The following is a 17834-nucleotide window of genomic DNA, read 5'->3' as shown; positions in this document are numbered from 1 at the left end:
GGAGCGTCTGTGTCAGTGTGAGGGGGGTGGGGAGCGTCTGTGTCAGTGTGAGGGGGGTGGGGAGCGTCTGTGTCAGTGTGAGGGGGGTGGGGAGCGTCTGTGTCAGTGTGAGGGGGGTGGGGAGCGTCTGTGTCAGTGTGAGGGGGGTGGGGAGCGTCTGTGTCAGTGTGAGGGGGGTGGGGAGCGTCTGTGTCAGTGTGAGGGGGGTGGGGAGCGTCTGTGTCAGTGTGAGGGGGGTGGGGAGCGTCTGTGTCAGTGTGAGGGGGGTGGGGAGCGTCTGTGTCAGTGTGAGGGGGGTGGGGAGGTCTGTCAGTGGCGGGAGGGTTTATCATTGTTAAAAGGGGGGGTGGGTGGTGGATTCAGTGAAAACTCCCCCCTCCCCCAGTGACTGAGGTCCAGACCGCCTCTCCACCCCCCAAGCGACACCTTCAGCAAACCAAACAACTTTGATAACTGACATTTTCTTCTTCCAGCTCGAAGACGGAATCATGTCCGAGACAGAGAGCAAAACTGATGGGAAGCCTTCCCAAATGAAGACCGGCCATGTTGAAATGGCACCGTACAAGGTCAGTGCAGGATTCCTGAGGTATCATTGTACCCATCCAACCCCAAGTTTCATATTCACAGGGCCAGATACAGAGTAAAGCTCCTTCTGTCAAAGAATCATAGAGGTTTACAGCATGGAAACAGGCCCTTCTGCCCAACCTCTCCATGCTGTCTTTCTTTTAACCACCAAGCTAGTCCTAATTGCCCACGTTTGGCCCCTATCCCTCTATACCCATCTTACCCATGTAACTATGGAAACACTTTTTAAAAGACAAAATTGTACCTGCCTCTAATACTATCTCTGGCAGCTTCTTCCAGACACTCACCACCCTCTGTGTGAAAAAATTGCCCCCTGGACACTTTTGTATCTCTCTCCTCTCACCTTTAACCTCTGCCCTCTAGTTGTAGATTCCCCTACCTTTGGGAAAGATGTTGACTATCTGCCTTACCTATAGACCCCTATAAGGTCACCCCTCTGCCTCCTACGCTCCAGAGAAAAAGTTCCCAGTCTATCCAGCCTCTTTTTAAAACTCAAACCATCAAGTCCAGGTAACACCTGAGTAAATCTTTTCTGCACTCTTTCTAGTTAATAATATCCTTTCTATAATAGGGTGACCAGAATTGCACACAGTATTCCAAATGTGGCCTTACCAACGTCTTGTACAACTTCAACACCACGTCCCAACTCCTGTATTCAGTGTTCTGATTGATGAAACCAAGCATGCCGAATGCCTTCTTCACCACTCTGTCCACCTGTGACTCCACTTTCAAGGAGCTATGAACATGTACCCCTAGATCTCTTTGTTCTATAACTCTCCCAAACATCCTACCATTAACTGAATAAGTCCTGCCCTAGTTCAATCTACCAAAATGCATCACATTTATCTAAATTAAATGCAATCTGCCATTTGTCAGCCCACTGGTCTAATTGATCAAGATCTCGCTGCAATTGGAGATAACCTTCCTCACTGTCCACCATACCACCAATCTTGGTGTCATCAGCAAACTTATTAACCATGTCTCCTAAGTTCTCATCCAGATCATTAATATAAATGACAAATAACAGTGGACCCAGCACTGATCCCTGAGGCACACTGCTGGCCACAGGCCTCCAGTTTGAAAACCAACTCTCTACAACCATCCTCTGGCTTCTGTCATCAAGCCAGTTTTGTATCCATTTGGCTATTTCACTCTGGATCCCGTGAGATTTAATCTTATGCAACAACCTACCTTTTCAAAGGCCTTGCTAACGTCCATGGTTTTTCCACTCGCAAAGCTGTGCTGACTGTACCTAATCAGTCTTTACCTCTCTAAATGCCTGTAGATCCTGTCTCTTAGAAAATATTCTAACAACTTACCCACTACAGACATTAGGCTCACTGGCCTGTAGTTCCCAGGCTTTTCCCTGCTGCACTTCTTAAACAAAAGCATAACATTTGCCACCCTGCAATCTTCAGGCACCTCAACTGTGGCTTTCGATGATTGAAATATCTCTGCCAGGGGACCCGTAACTTCCTCCCTAGCTCCACAATGTCCTGGGATATGCTTCATCAAGTTCCAGGGATTTATCTACCTTGCTGCTCTTTAAGACTTCCAGGACCTCCTTCTCTGTATGTAGTATGTACAATCCTCACAACTTCACCATTTATTTCCCCAAGTTCCCTAACATCCATGCCTTTCCCAACAGTAAATGCGAACGTCCTCATCAAACACTCCCAGGACAGGGACAGCACGGGGTTAGATACAGAGTAAAGCTCCCTCTACACTGTCCCCCATCAAACAATGTGAGGACAGGCATGGTCTTAAATCTGAACATGGGGAATTCTGATGGTAAATCAGCTGTGGCGTTTGTGAAATTAAATTAAACAGTTTGATGTTCTGCAGGCAATGGCTAGTTTTTAAGAAGTAAAACATGGTGTGAAACAAAATATACATTTCTGAAAGATCTAAAAACCCATCAGGAAATGTGAATCAAAACTGGCGATATAACAGAAGTTCAAGATTTTGCATGTTACCATCAAAAGCAACAAGCCTGAGGATTGGGAAAAATTTCTAATCCAGTAAAGAATGACCAAGAAACTGATGAAGAAAGTGAAAAGGGAATAGAGAAGCACAACTGGGAAAGTCGAGAGGGCTTTAAACTAAGGAGAGAGTGGGCTGCTTCTGGAAAGGAGCTACACAGATTTACAAAGCAAAAGGATTAGACAGGGTAGATTCAGAATGTTCCAGATTGTGGAGGAGTCCAGAACTAGGGGTCAGAGTTTGAGGATAAATGTATTAAGCCTGAGGTGAGGAGAAATTTCTTCACCCAGAGAATGGTGAATGTGTGGAATTCATTACCACAGAAAGTAGTTGAGGCCAAAACGTCTGATTTCAAGAAGAGGTTAGATATAATTCTTGGGACTAAAAGGATTAAGTAATTTGGGAGAAAGGGGGGATCAGGATATTGAATTTGATAATGAGCCATGATCAAAATGAATGGAGGAGCAGGTTTGAAGGGCCGAATGACCTCATCCTGCTTCTAGTTTCTATGTTTCTGCTATGATCATGGCTGATCATTCAACTCAATACCTGATCCTGCCTTCCCCCATAGCCTTCCCCCATATCCTTCCCCCATTTCCTTCCCCCATAGCCTTCCCCCATATCCTTCCCCCATTTCCTTCCCCCATATCCTTCCCCCATATCCTTCCCCCATTTCCTTCCCCCTTATCCTTCCCCCATATCCTTCCCCCATTTCCTTCCCCCATATCCTTCCCCCATTTCCTTCCCCCATATCCTTCCCCCATTTCCTTCCCCCATATCCTTCCCCCATTTCCTTCCCCCATTTCCTTCCCCCATATCCTTCCCCCATATCCTTCCCCCATATCCTTCCCCCATTTCCTTCCCCCATATCCTTCCCCCATTTCCTTCCCCCATTTCCTTCCCCCATTTCCTTCCCCCATATCCTTCCCCCATATCCTTCCCCCATTTCCTTCCCCCATTTCCTTCCCCCATATCCTTCCCCCATATCCTTCCCCCATTTCCTTCCCCCATATCCTTCCCCCATATCCTTCCCCCATAGCCTTCCCCCATTTCCTTCCCCCATTTCCTTCCCCCATATCCTTCCCCCATTTCCTTCCCCCATTTCCTTCCCCCATATCCTTCCCCCATATCCTTCCCCCATTTCCTTCCCCCATATCCTTCCCCCATATCCTTCCCCCATTTCCTTCCCCCATTTCCTTCCCCCATATCCTTCCCCCATTTCCTTCCCCCATATCCTTCCCCCATTTCCTTCCCCCATATCCTTCCCCCATATCCTTCCCCCATATCCTTCCCCCATTTCCTTCCCCCATATCCTTCCCCCATATCCTTCCCCCATTTCCTTCCCCCATATCCTTCCCCCATATCCTTCCCCCATTTCCTTCCCCCATATCCTTCCCCCATATCCTTCCCCCATATCCTTCCCCCATAGCCTTCCCCCATTTTCTTTCATCCCCTCACCCCAAGAACTTTTCCTAATTGCTTCTTGAAAACATACAGGGGTGATTTTACCAGCTCACTATGCTAGTTGATCACTGTGGCGAGCCAGTACACTCGCAGGAGGGGGAAAAGTCGGGTTCGCACCCAGATTCTTGGATCTTGTGATCTTACCAGCCCCGTTCTGTCAATGTATTCGACATCATGCCCAGGAAGGACGCAAGGCTGATTTTAATATTCATGAGCTGATTTTAATATTATTAATGAGTCTGGTGAACAATCGTCTGGACTCATTTGCCTTAACGGCTTCTCTTTCATGGGACACCTTCGGGTCACTGTCTGTGTGGAGACTGCACATGCTCCCTGTGTCTGCATGGGTTTCCTTCGGATGCTCCAGTTTCCTCCCACAATGCAAAGATGTGTGGGCTGCGTTGATTGGCCTTGCTAAATTCCCCTTATGTTTATGTTCCCCTATATTCCCCAAAATGTTTAGTTTAGGGGGATTAAGGAGCTAAAAACATGGAGTTCCTGGGATAGAGTCCATGTGGAAAGCTCTGTTGGAGAGTCTGTGCAGAATTGATGGGCCAAATGGCCTCCTTCTGCACCGTAAGGATTCGATGAAAGAAACATCTGGAATTATGGGTGACTTTAATCTGCATATAGATTGGGCAAATCAAATTAGTCACAAACCTGTTGAAGTTTAGGGACAATGTCACTTAGAGCAGTGGGTGTGGATTTGAACTTTCTGAAGGCTTTCGTTAAGGTCCCACACAGGGGGCCGGTGAACGAAATGAGAGACTGCAGGACTGGGTGAGAGGAAATGGAGCAACTGGAGGAAACCACGGAAGTTGAGGGGGCGATAGAAGTCTACAAGATTATGAGGGGCATGGACAGAGTTGATGATCAGAAGCTTTTTCCCAGGCTGGAAGAGTCAATTACTAGGGGCCATAGGTTTAAGGTGCGAGGGGCAAGGTTTAAGGGTAATATACAAGGCAGATTTTTTACGCAGAGGGTGGTGGATGCCTGGAACTCGTTACTGGGGAAGGTAGTGGAAGCGGATACGATAGTGACTTTTAAGGGGTGTCTTCACAAATGCAAGAATAGGATGGGAATAGAGGGAAATGGTCCCCGGAAGAGTCATGGGTTTTAGTTAAGTCGGGCAGCATGGTCGATGGTCGGTTGGAGGGCTGAAGGATGCTGTAATTCTCTTTGATCTTTGTTCTTTGTTTTTGAAGCTCCACACAGACCCAAGCTGGGGATTGAACCTGAGTCCCTGGCGCTGTGAGGCAGCAGTGCTGGAACAAACAAAGAACAAAGAAGAGTACAGCACAGGAGCAGGCCCTTCGGCCCTCCAAGCCTGCACCGATCATGTTGTCCTATCGACTGCCTGTATCCCTCTATTCCCCACTTGTTCATGTGCCTATCCAGATAAGTCTTAAATGTGCCTAATGGGCCCTATTTTATCATTTTGATTTGAAGTGCTGGGTGAAATTGAAACTGGGAGTGTTTCAGATCAGACTTTTAGAACCGTTTTCAGGTGCCCCCATTCACTGGTCGAATAATGCAGTGGGACGGGAAATGTAAATGGGAGGCTAAAAATCTGATTCCCACCTGGCGTCGGCAGGTCATAAAATTCCTGGGCCTGTTTATTGCTTAATTCGCCTCACACCAGGGAATGGCGCAACATTGATTTAAATATTCATACATTCATTGAAAACCTTTTAGCAAGTGCTGGATGGTATTGTCCAGGTTCACTTTGCTCTCCCACTTTGCTGGTGAAGGTTCCCACCAGTAGGATCAAGCTTGTCCCTAACAGCAGGAGCCATATGTGATGGCCCCTGGTGGGGCAACAGGCCATTGAGGCCTCCCTGAAGGTTGGAGGTAGACAGGCTTGTGGCCTGTGGGCAGCACCAGCCTGATATTCTGGCACTGCCCACCAGGAACTGGGCAATACCAAGGGGTGGAGACTCATGGGAGCTGGGTCAATTGGCACGGAGCCAGATGAGGAGCAGAGAGGTTGAAGGGGAGGAAAGGAGCTCTCGGCATGGGGGAGATGGGAGGTGATCGGGATCTGGTAATGTCAATGATGGGGAATGTCAACTGATCTGGCCGGTGTATTGGGAGATCGACGCATGCCCAGTGGCCCCCCGAGCATTCTGTTGCCAGCTTCTCCACCAAGTTTAGTCTTTGCTCCCCTCCCCACGGGGGTGAATCTCCTGAGGCCACAGAGGCTGTAAATTCATGAAACTCAGCTCGACCAACTTAGATTATTTTCTGGAAAATTTGTCCTCAGTGTATTGGGACTGGATTTGATTCTTGAATTTCCTGATAATTCGATATTCTTCTTGTTATTCCTCAGATGTTGATCTTTGAACAGGAGAATTTCCGAGGCCGCTGTTTGGAAGTTAGTGGAGAGTGCATGAATGTATGCGATATGGGCTTCGAACGGATTGGTTCAATGCGAGTCGACTGTGGACCGTAAGTTATACCTTTTCTGCTCATGGGGCAGTTTAGAAGAGGATGGGTCTCACTTTATAGTCTCCCACTATAATCAGCTCAATTAAACATTAAAGCGAATTACAGCAACATCACCTCTGCACAAGAAGATGTCAGGTTGTGATTCTTGTTAATTATTTACATTGACAGGTAACTACTGTCAGTAAGACTGCCACACCCTCTGATCTTTGCCAAATTGTTGCTGCCAGGCACTTTAACTCCATCTCAAGGGCAGAACAGTCTCATATTCACATCTATCATAACAGACAACATCTACAGCAGAGCATGGGTGACATTCAGAAAGGAGTAGGGGAGAGTCCAGGTCCAATATGTACACTACAGGGGGAAATGTAAAAGCAGTAAATTCAGGGAACCCAGAATGGTTCGGAGAATTCAGGACTGGATAAGGAGGAAGAGAAAGGCTTTTAGCAAATCCAAAAGGAGCAATTCGGCTACAGCCCCAGAGGAATGTAGAAAGCGCAAGGGGGAATTTAAGAAAGATAAGACTGAGGCAGTTGCAGCAATCTTCAGCCAGAAGTGGATAATCCATCTTGGCCTCCTCCAGTGGCCCCCAGCATCTCAGATGCCAGTCTCCAGTTCGATTCACTCCCTATGATAGCAAGAAACAGCTGAAGGCACTGGGAACCGCAAAGGCAACGGACCCTGATAGCATTCCAGCAATAGCACTGAAGCACTGAAGCAGGTGGTCAGGAAGGCGAATGGGATGCTGGCCTTCATAGCGAGAGGGATTGAATATAAAAGTAGGGAGGTCTTGCTGCAGCTGTATAGGGCATTGGTGAGGCCGCAGCTGGAGTACTGTGTGCAGTTTTGGGCGCCGCACCTGCGCAAGGATATTTTGGCCCTGGAGGGAGTGCAGAGGAGGTTTACTAGGCTGATACCGGAGTTGAGGGGATTGAGCTATGAGGAGAGGCTGAATAAACTAGGCTTGTACTCGTTAGAGTTTAGAAGAATGAGGGGAGATCTCATTGAGACGTATAAGATGATGAATGGGATGGATAGGATAGAGGTGGAGAGACTCTTCCCGCTGAAAAAAGACAGTAGGACTAGGGGGCACAGCCTCAAGATAAAGGGGAGGCGGTTTAGAACGGAGTTGAGGAGGAACTTCTTCACTCAAAGGGTGGTGAATCTCTGGAATTCTCTGCCCATTGAAGTGGTGGAGGCTGCCTCGCTAAATATTTTTAAGAAGCGGGTTGATGGGTTCTTGATAAGAGAGGGGATTAAGGGTTATGGGGAGAGGACGGGAAAGTGGAACTGAGCCACAACAGATCAGCCATGATCTTATTGAATGGCGGGGCAGGCTCGAAGGGCTAGATGGCCTACTCCTGCTCCTATTTCTTATGTTCTTATTATGTTCTTATGACTTGTACTCCAGAACTTGTCACTCCCCTAACCAAGTTCTTCCAGTACAGTTACAACACTGGCGTCTGTTGTAGGTAAAATGTTAGAATCCGTCATCAAGGAGGAAATAGCGAGGCATCTTGAGGGGAATTGCTTGATAGAGCAGATGCAGCACGGTTTCGTTAAGGGGAAGTCGTGTCTGACAAATTTACTAGAGTTCTATGAAGATGTGTCTAGGGCGGTGGATAGAGGAGAGCCAGTGGATGTGGTCTTTCTTGATTTTCAGAAGGCGTTTGACAAGGTACCTCACAAGAGGTTATTGCAGAAGGTCAGGGGACATGGAGTTGGGGGTAGGGTGTTAGCGTGGATAGAGGATTGGCTGTCAAATGGGAGGCAGAGAGTGGGGGTCAATGGGTGCTATTCGGATTGGCGGTTGGTGACTAGTGGAGTGCCCCAGGGGTTGGTGCTGGGGCCTCAGCTATTTACCATTTATATAGATGATCTGGAGGAGGGAACCGAGTGTATGGTGTCGAAATTTGCTGATGACACCAAGATTGGTGGAACGGCAAATTGCGCGGAGGGTGTGGAGAGTCTACAGAAGGATCTAGATAGGCTGGGCGAATGGGCCAGGAACTGGCAAATGGAATTTAATGTTGGCAAGTGCGAGGTGGTCCACTTTGGTAGGAAGAATGGTAGGAAGGATTATTACTTACGTGGAGAAAAACTGCAGCAGGCGACGGTGCAGAGGGACCTCGGGGTCCTTGTGCATGAGTCGCAAAAACCCAGCCTGCAGGTGCAGCAGGTGGTCAGGAAGGCGAATGGGATGCTGGCCTTCATAGCGAGGGGGATTGAATATAAAAGTAGGGAGGTCTTGCTGCGGCTGTATAGGGCATTGGTTAGGCCGCAGCTGGAGTACTGTGTGCAGTTTTGGGCGCCATACTTATGCAAGGATATTTTGGCCTTGGAGGGAGTGCAGAGGAGGTTTACTAGGCTGATGCCGGAGTTGAGGGGGTTGAGCTATGAGGAGAGGCTGAATAAACTAGGCTTGTACTCGTTAGAGTTTAGAAGAATGAGGGGAGATCTCATTGAGACGTATAAGATGTTGAATGGGATGGATAGGATAGAGGTGGAGAGACTCTTCCCACTCAGAAAGGACAGTAGGACTAGGGGGCACAGCCTCAAGATAAAGGGGGGGGCGGTTTAGAACGGAGTTGAGGAGGAACTTCTTCACTCAAAGGGTGGTGAATCTCTGGAATTCTCTGCCCGTTGAAGTGGTGGAGGCTACCTCGCTAAATATTTTTAAGACGCGGGTTGATGGGTTTTTGATAAGAGAGGGGATTAAGGGTTATGGGGAGAGGGCGGGAATGTGGAACTGAGCCACGACAGATCAGCCATGATCTTATTGAATGGCGGGGCAGGCTCGAAGGGCCAGATGGCCTACTCCTGCTCCTATTTCTTATGTTCTTATGTTCTTTATCTACCTGGTAATGTAGAGAATTGCCCAGGTATGTCCTGTGCACAAAAAGCAGGACAAATCCAACCCGGCCAATTACCACCCAGTGTACTCTCAATCATCAGTGAAGTGATGGAAGGGGTCATCGACAGCGCGATCAAGCAGCACCTGCTCAGCAGTAACCTGCTCAGTGACGCCCAGTTTGGGTTTTGCCAGGGTCACTCAGCTCCTGACCTCAGTACAGCCTTGGCTGAAACATGGACAAAAGAGCTGAATTTTAGAGTTGGTGGGGGGGAGATGAGAGTGACAGCCCTTGGCATCAGGGCTGCATTTGACCAAGTGTGACATCAAGGACCAGTAGTTAAACCGGAGTCAGTGAGTATCGGGGGCAAACTCTCCGCTGGTTAAAGTTACATAGGTATGTAGGAAGATGGTTGTGGTTGTGGAGAATCAGTCATCTCAGCTCCAAGACATCTTTGCAGGAGTCCCTCACGGGAGTGTCCTGGGCCCAACAATCTTCAGCTGCTTCATCAATGAACTTCTCTCCATCATAAGGTCAGAAGTGGGGATTTTCACTGATGATTGCACAATGAATGTTCAGCACCATTCGCGACTGCTCAGATATAGTCCATTCTCAAATGCAACAAGATCTGGACAATATTCAGGCTTTGGCTGACAAGTGATAAGGATCATTTGTGCCACACAAATGCCGGGCAATGACTATCACCAATAGGAGGCACTCTAACCACAACACTTTGCCATTCAATGGTGTAACCATGACTGAATCCCCCACTGTCAACATCCTTGGGGTTACCATTGACCAGAAACTCAACTGGACTCAACACATAAACACAATGGCCACAAGAGCAGGTCAGAGGCTAGGAATACTGTGGCAAGTAACTCACCTCCTGACTCCCCAAAGCCTGTCCACCATCTATAAAGCACAAGTCAGGAGTGTGATGGAATACCCCTGACCTGTCTGGATCAATGCAGCTCCAACAACACTTAAGAAGCTTGACACCATTCAGGACAAAGCAGCCCACTTGATTGGCATCACATCTTCAAATATCCACTCCCTCCACCATTGACGCTCAGTACAGCAGTGTGTACTATCTATAAGATGCACTGCAGTAATTCACCAAAGATCCTTAGCAAGCACCTTCCAAACCCACGACACTTCCATCTAGAAAGACAAGGGCAACGGATACCTGGGAACACCACCACCTGCAAGTTCCCCTCCGAGCCACTCACCATCCTGACTTTCTAAATATGGCGCCATTGCTTCGCAGTCGCTGGGTCAAAATCCTGGACTGCAGCGATTCAAGAAGGCAGCTGGGGATGGGCAATAAATGCTGGCCAACCAGCGATGCCAATGTTCCATGAATGAATTTTTAAAAAGTGATTAGAAGAGCAAAAAGGGACATGAAATGGACTTACAAATTGCTTTAGGCGGAATCCAAAAGTATTCTAAAAATGCATTAAAGTGAAGAGGTTAACTAGGAAAGAGTAAGTTCCATGAGAAACCAAGGGGGCAATCTGTGTGTGAAATCACAGGACATTGGAAGGGTATTAAATGAATACTTCTCATTGGTCTTCACTCAGTAAAAGGAGAACGTAGGTACAGAATTCAGGAAAAGGAACTGTGAGGAATTTGCACAGTTTGACATTGGAAATCGAGAGGTATTGGAGGCTCTGATGGGGTTAAAAACAGACAAATCCCCAGGCCTGGATGAATTGCATCCCAGGTTGCTGTGGAAATCGAGACAGGAAATTGCAAGGGCTCTGACTTATAGAAATTAGAAGCAGGAGGAGGCCATTCGGCCCTTTGAACCTACTCTGCCTTTCATCTTGATCATGGCTAATCATCAAATTCAATATCCTGATCCCTGATTCCTCCCATACCCCTTGATCCCTTTAGTCCCAAGAGCTTTATCTAATTTCTTCTTGAAATCAGACAACATTTTGACCTCAACTATTATTTGTGATAATGAATTCCAAACACTCACCACCCTCTGGGTGAAGAAATTTCTCCTCACCTCAGTTCTAAAAGGTTTACCCCTTATCCTCAAACTATGACCTCTAGTTCTGGACTCCCCCGCCATGGGGAATATTCTTTCTGAATCTACCCTGTCTAACTCTGTTAGAATTTAGTTTCTATGAAATCCCGTCTCATTCTTTTAATCTCCAGCAAATGGGTTCATTCCTCTCTCGCCATGGAAGAAGTCCAGTAAGAAATCTCACAACACCAGGTAAAAGTCCAACAAGTTTATTTGATAGTAAACTCATAAGCTTTCAGGGTTTGCGCCTTTGTCAGGACTCACCTGACGACGGGGTAAACCGGAAAGCTTGTGGGTTTACTATCAAATAAACCCATTGGACTTTTACCTGGTTTTGTGAGACTTCTTACTGTGTTTACCCCAGTCCAACGCCGGCATCTCCACATCATGGGAGAAGTGCCAGAGGACTAGAGAACAGCTAATTTGGTTCCACTTTTCAAGAAATGTAGTAGGGATGTAGTAGGAAATTACAGACCCAGAAGTCTCACATCAGCGATAGGGAAACTATTGGAGAAGAGTCTGAAGGAGAGAATTGATATCACTTGGAAAGGCAGGGCTTAAGTAGGAATAACAAGTATGACTTTGTCAGAGTGAGTTCATGACTTAAAAATTGGTTAGGATTTTTCAAAAATGTGATCAAATGTGTGGATGAGGGAAGTTCAGTTGATATAGATTATTTGGATTTTAGCAGTGCTTTTGACAAGGTCCCACATGGGAGGTTGATTGAGAAGGTTAAAGAACACAGAAACTTGGCGACAGGTATCAGCAACTGGAAATGGGAAAAAAGTAGCAGTTGGGATTGAGGAGATGGAGAGATTGTAGTTGGTTGGAAATGAAGGATATGGGGAGAAAATGAGATTCAGGGACTTGGGTGAATGTTAATTTGAGGAATATAGGGTGGATGTGAGAATGAAAGATAGGATAGACATTCATATTTAGGGATATGGGGAAATCATGGGATTGATGGATCTAGAGAGAATGTAGAGCTGTGGGATTTGGGGAGAAAGGGAAATCAAGTGATTTTGGAAGAATCTGGGATTGAAGGATACAGAAAAAGAGGGATTGTAGAAATTTTGTAGATTTTGGGCTGGAGAGAGTTGGGGTATAAGATACAGGGTTTGAGGGATAATGGAAAAAGGTATTTGCTGGAGTTAATATGTTTCCAGAAAAGTATACAGTTCATTAATGTGTTCCACATTTGCCACTCCTTTAATGGATGTAGCCACATGGTTATCAAACTGAATCAAATTCCATTGCTCCTGACAGATGGGTCGTCTATGACAAACGCAATTTTTCTGGTGAAATGTTTATATTGGAGAAGGGAGAATTCCCTCGCTGGGATTCCTGGTCCAACAGTTACAAGAATGACTATATCATGTCTTTCAGACCCGTCCGTATGGTAAGTTACTGTTCAAATCAATATACTTGTTTGAATGTTAATTATAGCCCTCCCCACTCCCTCCTGCTCCTGTTCCTTACTTCATTTAGCTGCCAGAGAGTTAACAGTGACTTTGACATTTAATCTGTTGCTTGAAGTTCTTTCAAGTCCTTCATATTTGTTCAATTATGGGATCCAGGTTGACATAGACAAATGGATACAAAATTGGCTTGATGACAGATGGCAGAGGGTGGTTGTAGAGAGTTGTTTTTCAAACTGGAGGCCTGTGACCAGCGGTGTGCCTCAGGGTCAGTGCTGGGCCCACTGTTATTTGTTATTTATATTAATGATTTGGATGAGAACATTGGGGGCATTGTTAATAAGTTTGCAGATGACACCAAGATTGGTGTGATGCTGGACAGTGGAAAAAGTTATCTAGGATTTCAACGGGATCTTGATCAATCGGGCCAGTGGGCTGACGAATGGCAGATGGAGTTTAGGTGATGCATTTTAGTAGATTGAACCAGGGCAGGCCTTTCTCAATTAATGGTTGGGCACTGGTGGAGAGTTATAGAACAAAGAGATCTAGGGTTACATGTTCATAGCTCCTTGAAAATGAAGTCATAGGTGGACAAAGTAATGAAGGCATTCAGCATGCTTGGTTTCACTGGCCAGAACATTGTATATGGGAGTTGGGACGTCTTGTTGAAGTTGTACAAGACATTGGTAAGGTCACACTTAGAATACTGTGTACAGTTCTGGCCACCCTCCTACAGAAAGGATATTGTTAAACTAGACAAAGTGCAGAAATGATTTACTAGGATGCTGCTGGGAGTTGATAGTTTGAGTTATAAGGAGAGGCCAGATAGACTGGGACTTTTTTCCCTGGAGCATTTGAGACTTAGGGATGATCTTATAGAGGTCTATAAAATAATGAGGGTCATAGATAAGGTAGATAGTCAACATCTTTTCCCAAAGATAGGAGAGTGTAACCTTCTCCAGCTCCTACATCCATAAGAACATAAGAACATAAGAAATAGGAGCAGGAGTAGGCCATCTAGCCCTTCGAGCCTGCCCCGCCATTCAATAAGATCATGGCTGATCTGAAGTGGATCAGTTCCACTTTCCTGCTTTCTCCCCATAACCCTTAATTCCCTTGTCTATCAGAAACCTATCTACCCGTGACTTAAATATATTTAGCGAGGTAGCCTCCACCACTTCAATGGGCAGAGAATTCCAGAGATTCACCACCCTTTGAGTGAAGAAGTTCCTCCTCAACTCCGTTGTAAACTGCACCCCCCTTATCTTGAGGCTGTGCCCTCTAGTCCTGCTATCCTTTTTAAGCAGGAAGAATCTCTCTACCTCTACCCTATTCATCTCCTTCATTATCTTATACATCTCTATAAGATCCCCCCTCATCCTTCTAAACTCCGAGTACAGACCCATTCTATTTAGTCTCTCTTCATAGTCCAACCCCCTCATCTCCGGTATCAGCCTAGTGAAACTCCTCTGCACTCCCTCCAAGGCCAAAATATCCTTGCACAAGTGCGGTGACCAAAACTGCACACAGTACTCCAGCTGCGGCCTCACCAGTGCCCTGTACAGTTGCAGCAAGACCTCCCTGCTTTTATATTCAATCCCCCTCGCTATGAAGGCCAACATTCCATTCGCTTTCTTGATCACCTGTTGCACCTGCAGACTGGGTTTTTGCAACTCATGCACAAGGACCCCCAGGTCCCTCTGCACCGTAGCACGCTGCAGCTTTTCATTTTTTAAATAATAATCCCTCCTACTACTACTCCACCCCCTCCCAATCTCTGTAACCTCCTCCAGCTCTTATACACCTCCCTATCTCTGTAAACTCCTCCAATTCCTCTGGGTACCCCGGTTTCCTCCCACAGTCCAAAGATGTGCGGGTTAGGTTGATTGGCCATGCTAAGAAATTGCCCCTTAGTGTCCAGGGATGCGTAGGTTAGAGGGGATTAGTGGGTATAATATGTAGGGATATGGGGGTGGGGCCTGGGTGGGATTGTGTTTGGTGCAGACTTGATGGGCTGAAGGGCCTCTTCCTGCACTGTAGGGTTCTATGATTCTATGAATTCCCTGCAATCCTCCCAATCTTTGTAACCTCCCCCAGTCCCTACACCCCACCCTATCTCTATAAACTTCTCCAGCCACCTACAGCCCTCCAAATCTCTGTAAGTGCCTCCAGTCTCTACACCCTTCCTTATATCTATAACCTCCTCCAAATCCTACCCCCCTCCCTATCTTTGTAACCTCCTCCAGCCCCTACACCCTTCCCTAGCTCTAAATACTCTTCCAGCCCCTACAACCTTTTTATCTCTGTAGCCTCCTCCAGATCCTAGAATGGCCGGCCCCAATAGCCTTCAGTCCCTTCCCTCCCCCTTAAATCCTCTCACAGAATGGCAGTGAATCATCCCCCCAATAGGCCTTACCCCTTTGGCACTGCGCAGTACCGAGTAAGCAGTGCCAATTTGCTCCTTGGGCAGTGCCAGGGTACCAGGCTGGCACTCCCAGCAGGGGTGGGAGATGCTCGCGGGCTGGAGAATACCGTCCTAGACCCATGAATCATATTAAAATACTCATTTCAATATGCTAATCACCTCCTTGCTCATTTCAATATGCTAATCACTTCCACACCAATTTCCAGCCCAGAGTTGATTCATTAAAAAGGGTCAGAGTATGAAAGGTTAGTAACCATTCTCACACACTGACCTTTCACACGCTGGCCTTTCACATGCTGACCTTTCACACGCTGACCTTTCACACGCTGACCTTTCACACGCTGGCCTTTCACACGCTGGCCTTTCACACGCTGACCTTTCACACGCTGACCTTTCACACGCTGATCAAAAACACTGAGAATGGAGAATTCAGTAAAATGTTTAAGTTTTCTTTCCATTTGGTAGGATCCCAATCAGCACAAGATCTGTCTGTATGAAATGGCCGGATTTCAGGGTCGCAAGATGGAGATAATGGATGATGATGTCCCCAGTCTTTATTCATATGGATTTACGAATCGGGTGGGAAGTATTAGTGTGAGCTGCGGAACGTAAGTATAATTCTCATCCTTAGCTCAAATCTCTACAATTAGTGACAAGGAGAACAAGTTTGATTTGATTTCATTTATTATTTTCACATGTATTAATCTGGAAAGGAATAATTGATTAGGGATAGTCAGCACAGTTTTATGAAGGGTAGGTCATGCCTCACAAACCTTATTGAGTTCTTTGAGAAGGTGACCAAAGAGGTGGATGAGAGTAAAGCAGTTGATGTGGTTTACATGGATTTCAGTAAAGCATTTGATAAGGTTCCTCACGGTAAGCTATTGCAGAAGATATGGAGGCACGAGATTGACAGTGATTTAGCAGTTTGGGTCAGAAATTGGCTAGTTGTAAGAAGAGGGTGGTGGTTGGTGGGAAATGTTCATCCTGGAGTTCAGTTACTAGTGGTGTACTGCAAGGATCTGTTTTGGAGCTACTGCTGTTTGTCATTTTTATAAATGACCTGGATCAGGGTGTAGAAGGATGGGTTAGTAAATTTGTGAATGACACTAACATCGGTGGAGTTGTAGACAGTGCGGAAGGATGTTGCAGGATACAGAGGGACATAGATAAGCTGCAAAGCTGGGCTAAGAGGTGGCAAATGGAGTTTAATGCGGAAAAGGGTGAGGTGATTCACTTTGGAAAGAGCGACAGGAATACAGAGTACTGGGCTAATGTTAAGATACTTGGTAGTGTCGATGAGCAGTGAGATCTCGGTGTACATGTGCATAGATCCCTGAAAGTTGGCACCCAGGTTGATAGGGTTGTTAAGAAGGCATATGGTATATTAGCTTTTATTGGTAGAGGGATTGAGTTTTGGAGCCGTGAGGTCATGTTACAACTGTACAAAACTTTGGTGCGGTCGTACTTGGAGTATTGCGTACAGTTCTGGTCGCTACATTATAAGAAGGATGTGGAAGCATTGGAAAGGGTGCAGAGGAGGTTTACCAGGATGTTGCCTGGTATGGTGGGAAGGCCTTATGAGGAAAGGCTGAGTGGCTTGAGGCTGTTTTCGTTGGAGAGAAGAAGGTTAAGAGGTGACTTAATAGAGGCATATAAGATGATCAAAGGATTAGATAGGGTGGACAGTGAGGGCCTTTTTCCTCGGATGGTGCTGGCTAGCATGAGGGGACATAGCTTTAAATTGAGGGGTGATAGAAATAGGACAAAAGTCAGAGGTAGGTTCTTTATTCAGAGAGTAGTAAGGATGTGGAATGCCCTGCCTGCAACAGTAGTGGACTCGCCAACATTAAGGGCATTTAAATGGTCATTGGATAAACATGTGGATGATATTGGAACAGTGTAGGTTAGATGGGCTTTAGATTGGTTTCACAGGTCAACGTAAGATCAGGGGCTGTAATGTTTTATGCTCTAGCACACAGTGAAAAGTATTGTTTCTTGTGCGCTACACAGACAAAGCATACCATTCATAGAGAAGGAAATGAGGGAGTGCAGAATGTAGTGTTACAGTCACAGCTAGGGTGTAGAGAAAGATCAACTTAATGCAAGGAAAGTCCATTCAAAAGTCTGACAGCAGCAGGGAAGAAGCTGTTCTTGAGTCGATTGGTGCGTGACCTCAGACTTTTGTATCTTTTTCCTGATGGAAAAAGATGGAAGAGAGAATGTCCGGAGTGTGTAGGGTCCTTAATTATGTTGGCTGATTTGCCGAGGCAGCAGGAAGTGTAGACACAGTTAATGGATGAAAGGCTGGTTTGCGTGATGGATTGGGTTACATTCACGACCTTTTATATTTCTTGCTGCCTTGGTGGAGCAGAGACAATACCAAGCTGTGATACAGCCAGAAAGAATGCTTTCTATAGTGCATCTGTAAAAGTTGGTGAGCATTGTCGTGGACATGCCAAATTTCCTTAGTCTTCTGAGAAAGTAGAGGCATTGGTAGGCTTTCTTAACTATTGTGCTGGCATGGGGAGCCCAGGACAGGCTCTACCTCATCCCTGTGATGTGGACAGGGACATGTTCTCCCTGAAGTGACAGAGAATTACTGCTATCTGCATTAAACAGAA

At 46.4% G+C, this 17834-nt stretch overlaps 1 protein-coding gene across 1 annotated transcript in view; it reads left to right on the top strand.

Annotated features, from left to right (window-relative positions):
- LOC145356039 (beta-crystallin B1-like) overlaps positions 1–17834 on the top strand; it is a 38598-nt gene that overhangs the window by 8546 nt on the left and 12218 nt on the right. Inside the window, exons 3-6 of the mRNA XM_080208631.1 lie at positions 474–566; positions 6362–6480; positions 12634–12766; positions 15676–15818. Of these exons, the coding sequence (XP_080064757.1) occupies positions 489–566; positions 6362–6480; positions 12634–12766; positions 15676–15818 (473 nt within the window). The 5' untranslated portion in view covers positions 474–488. The remainder of the gene's footprint in view (positions 1–473; positions 567–6361; positions 6481–12633; positions 12767–15675; positions 15819–17834) is intronic.

Source organism: Carcharhinus amblyrhynchos, chromosome 20, assembly GCF_965287045.1.
Source record: "Carcharhinus amblyrhynchos chromosome 20, sCarAmb.v2.hapA, whole genome shotgun sequence".
Taxonomy (NCBI): domain Eukaryota; kingdom Metazoa; phylum Chordata; class Chondrichthyes; order Carcharhiniformes; family Carcharhinidae; genus Carcharhinus; species Carcharhinus amblyrhynchos.
The sequence above is the reverse complement of the archived record's forward strand: the minus strand, read 5'-3'. Positions and strand labels throughout refer to the sequence as shown.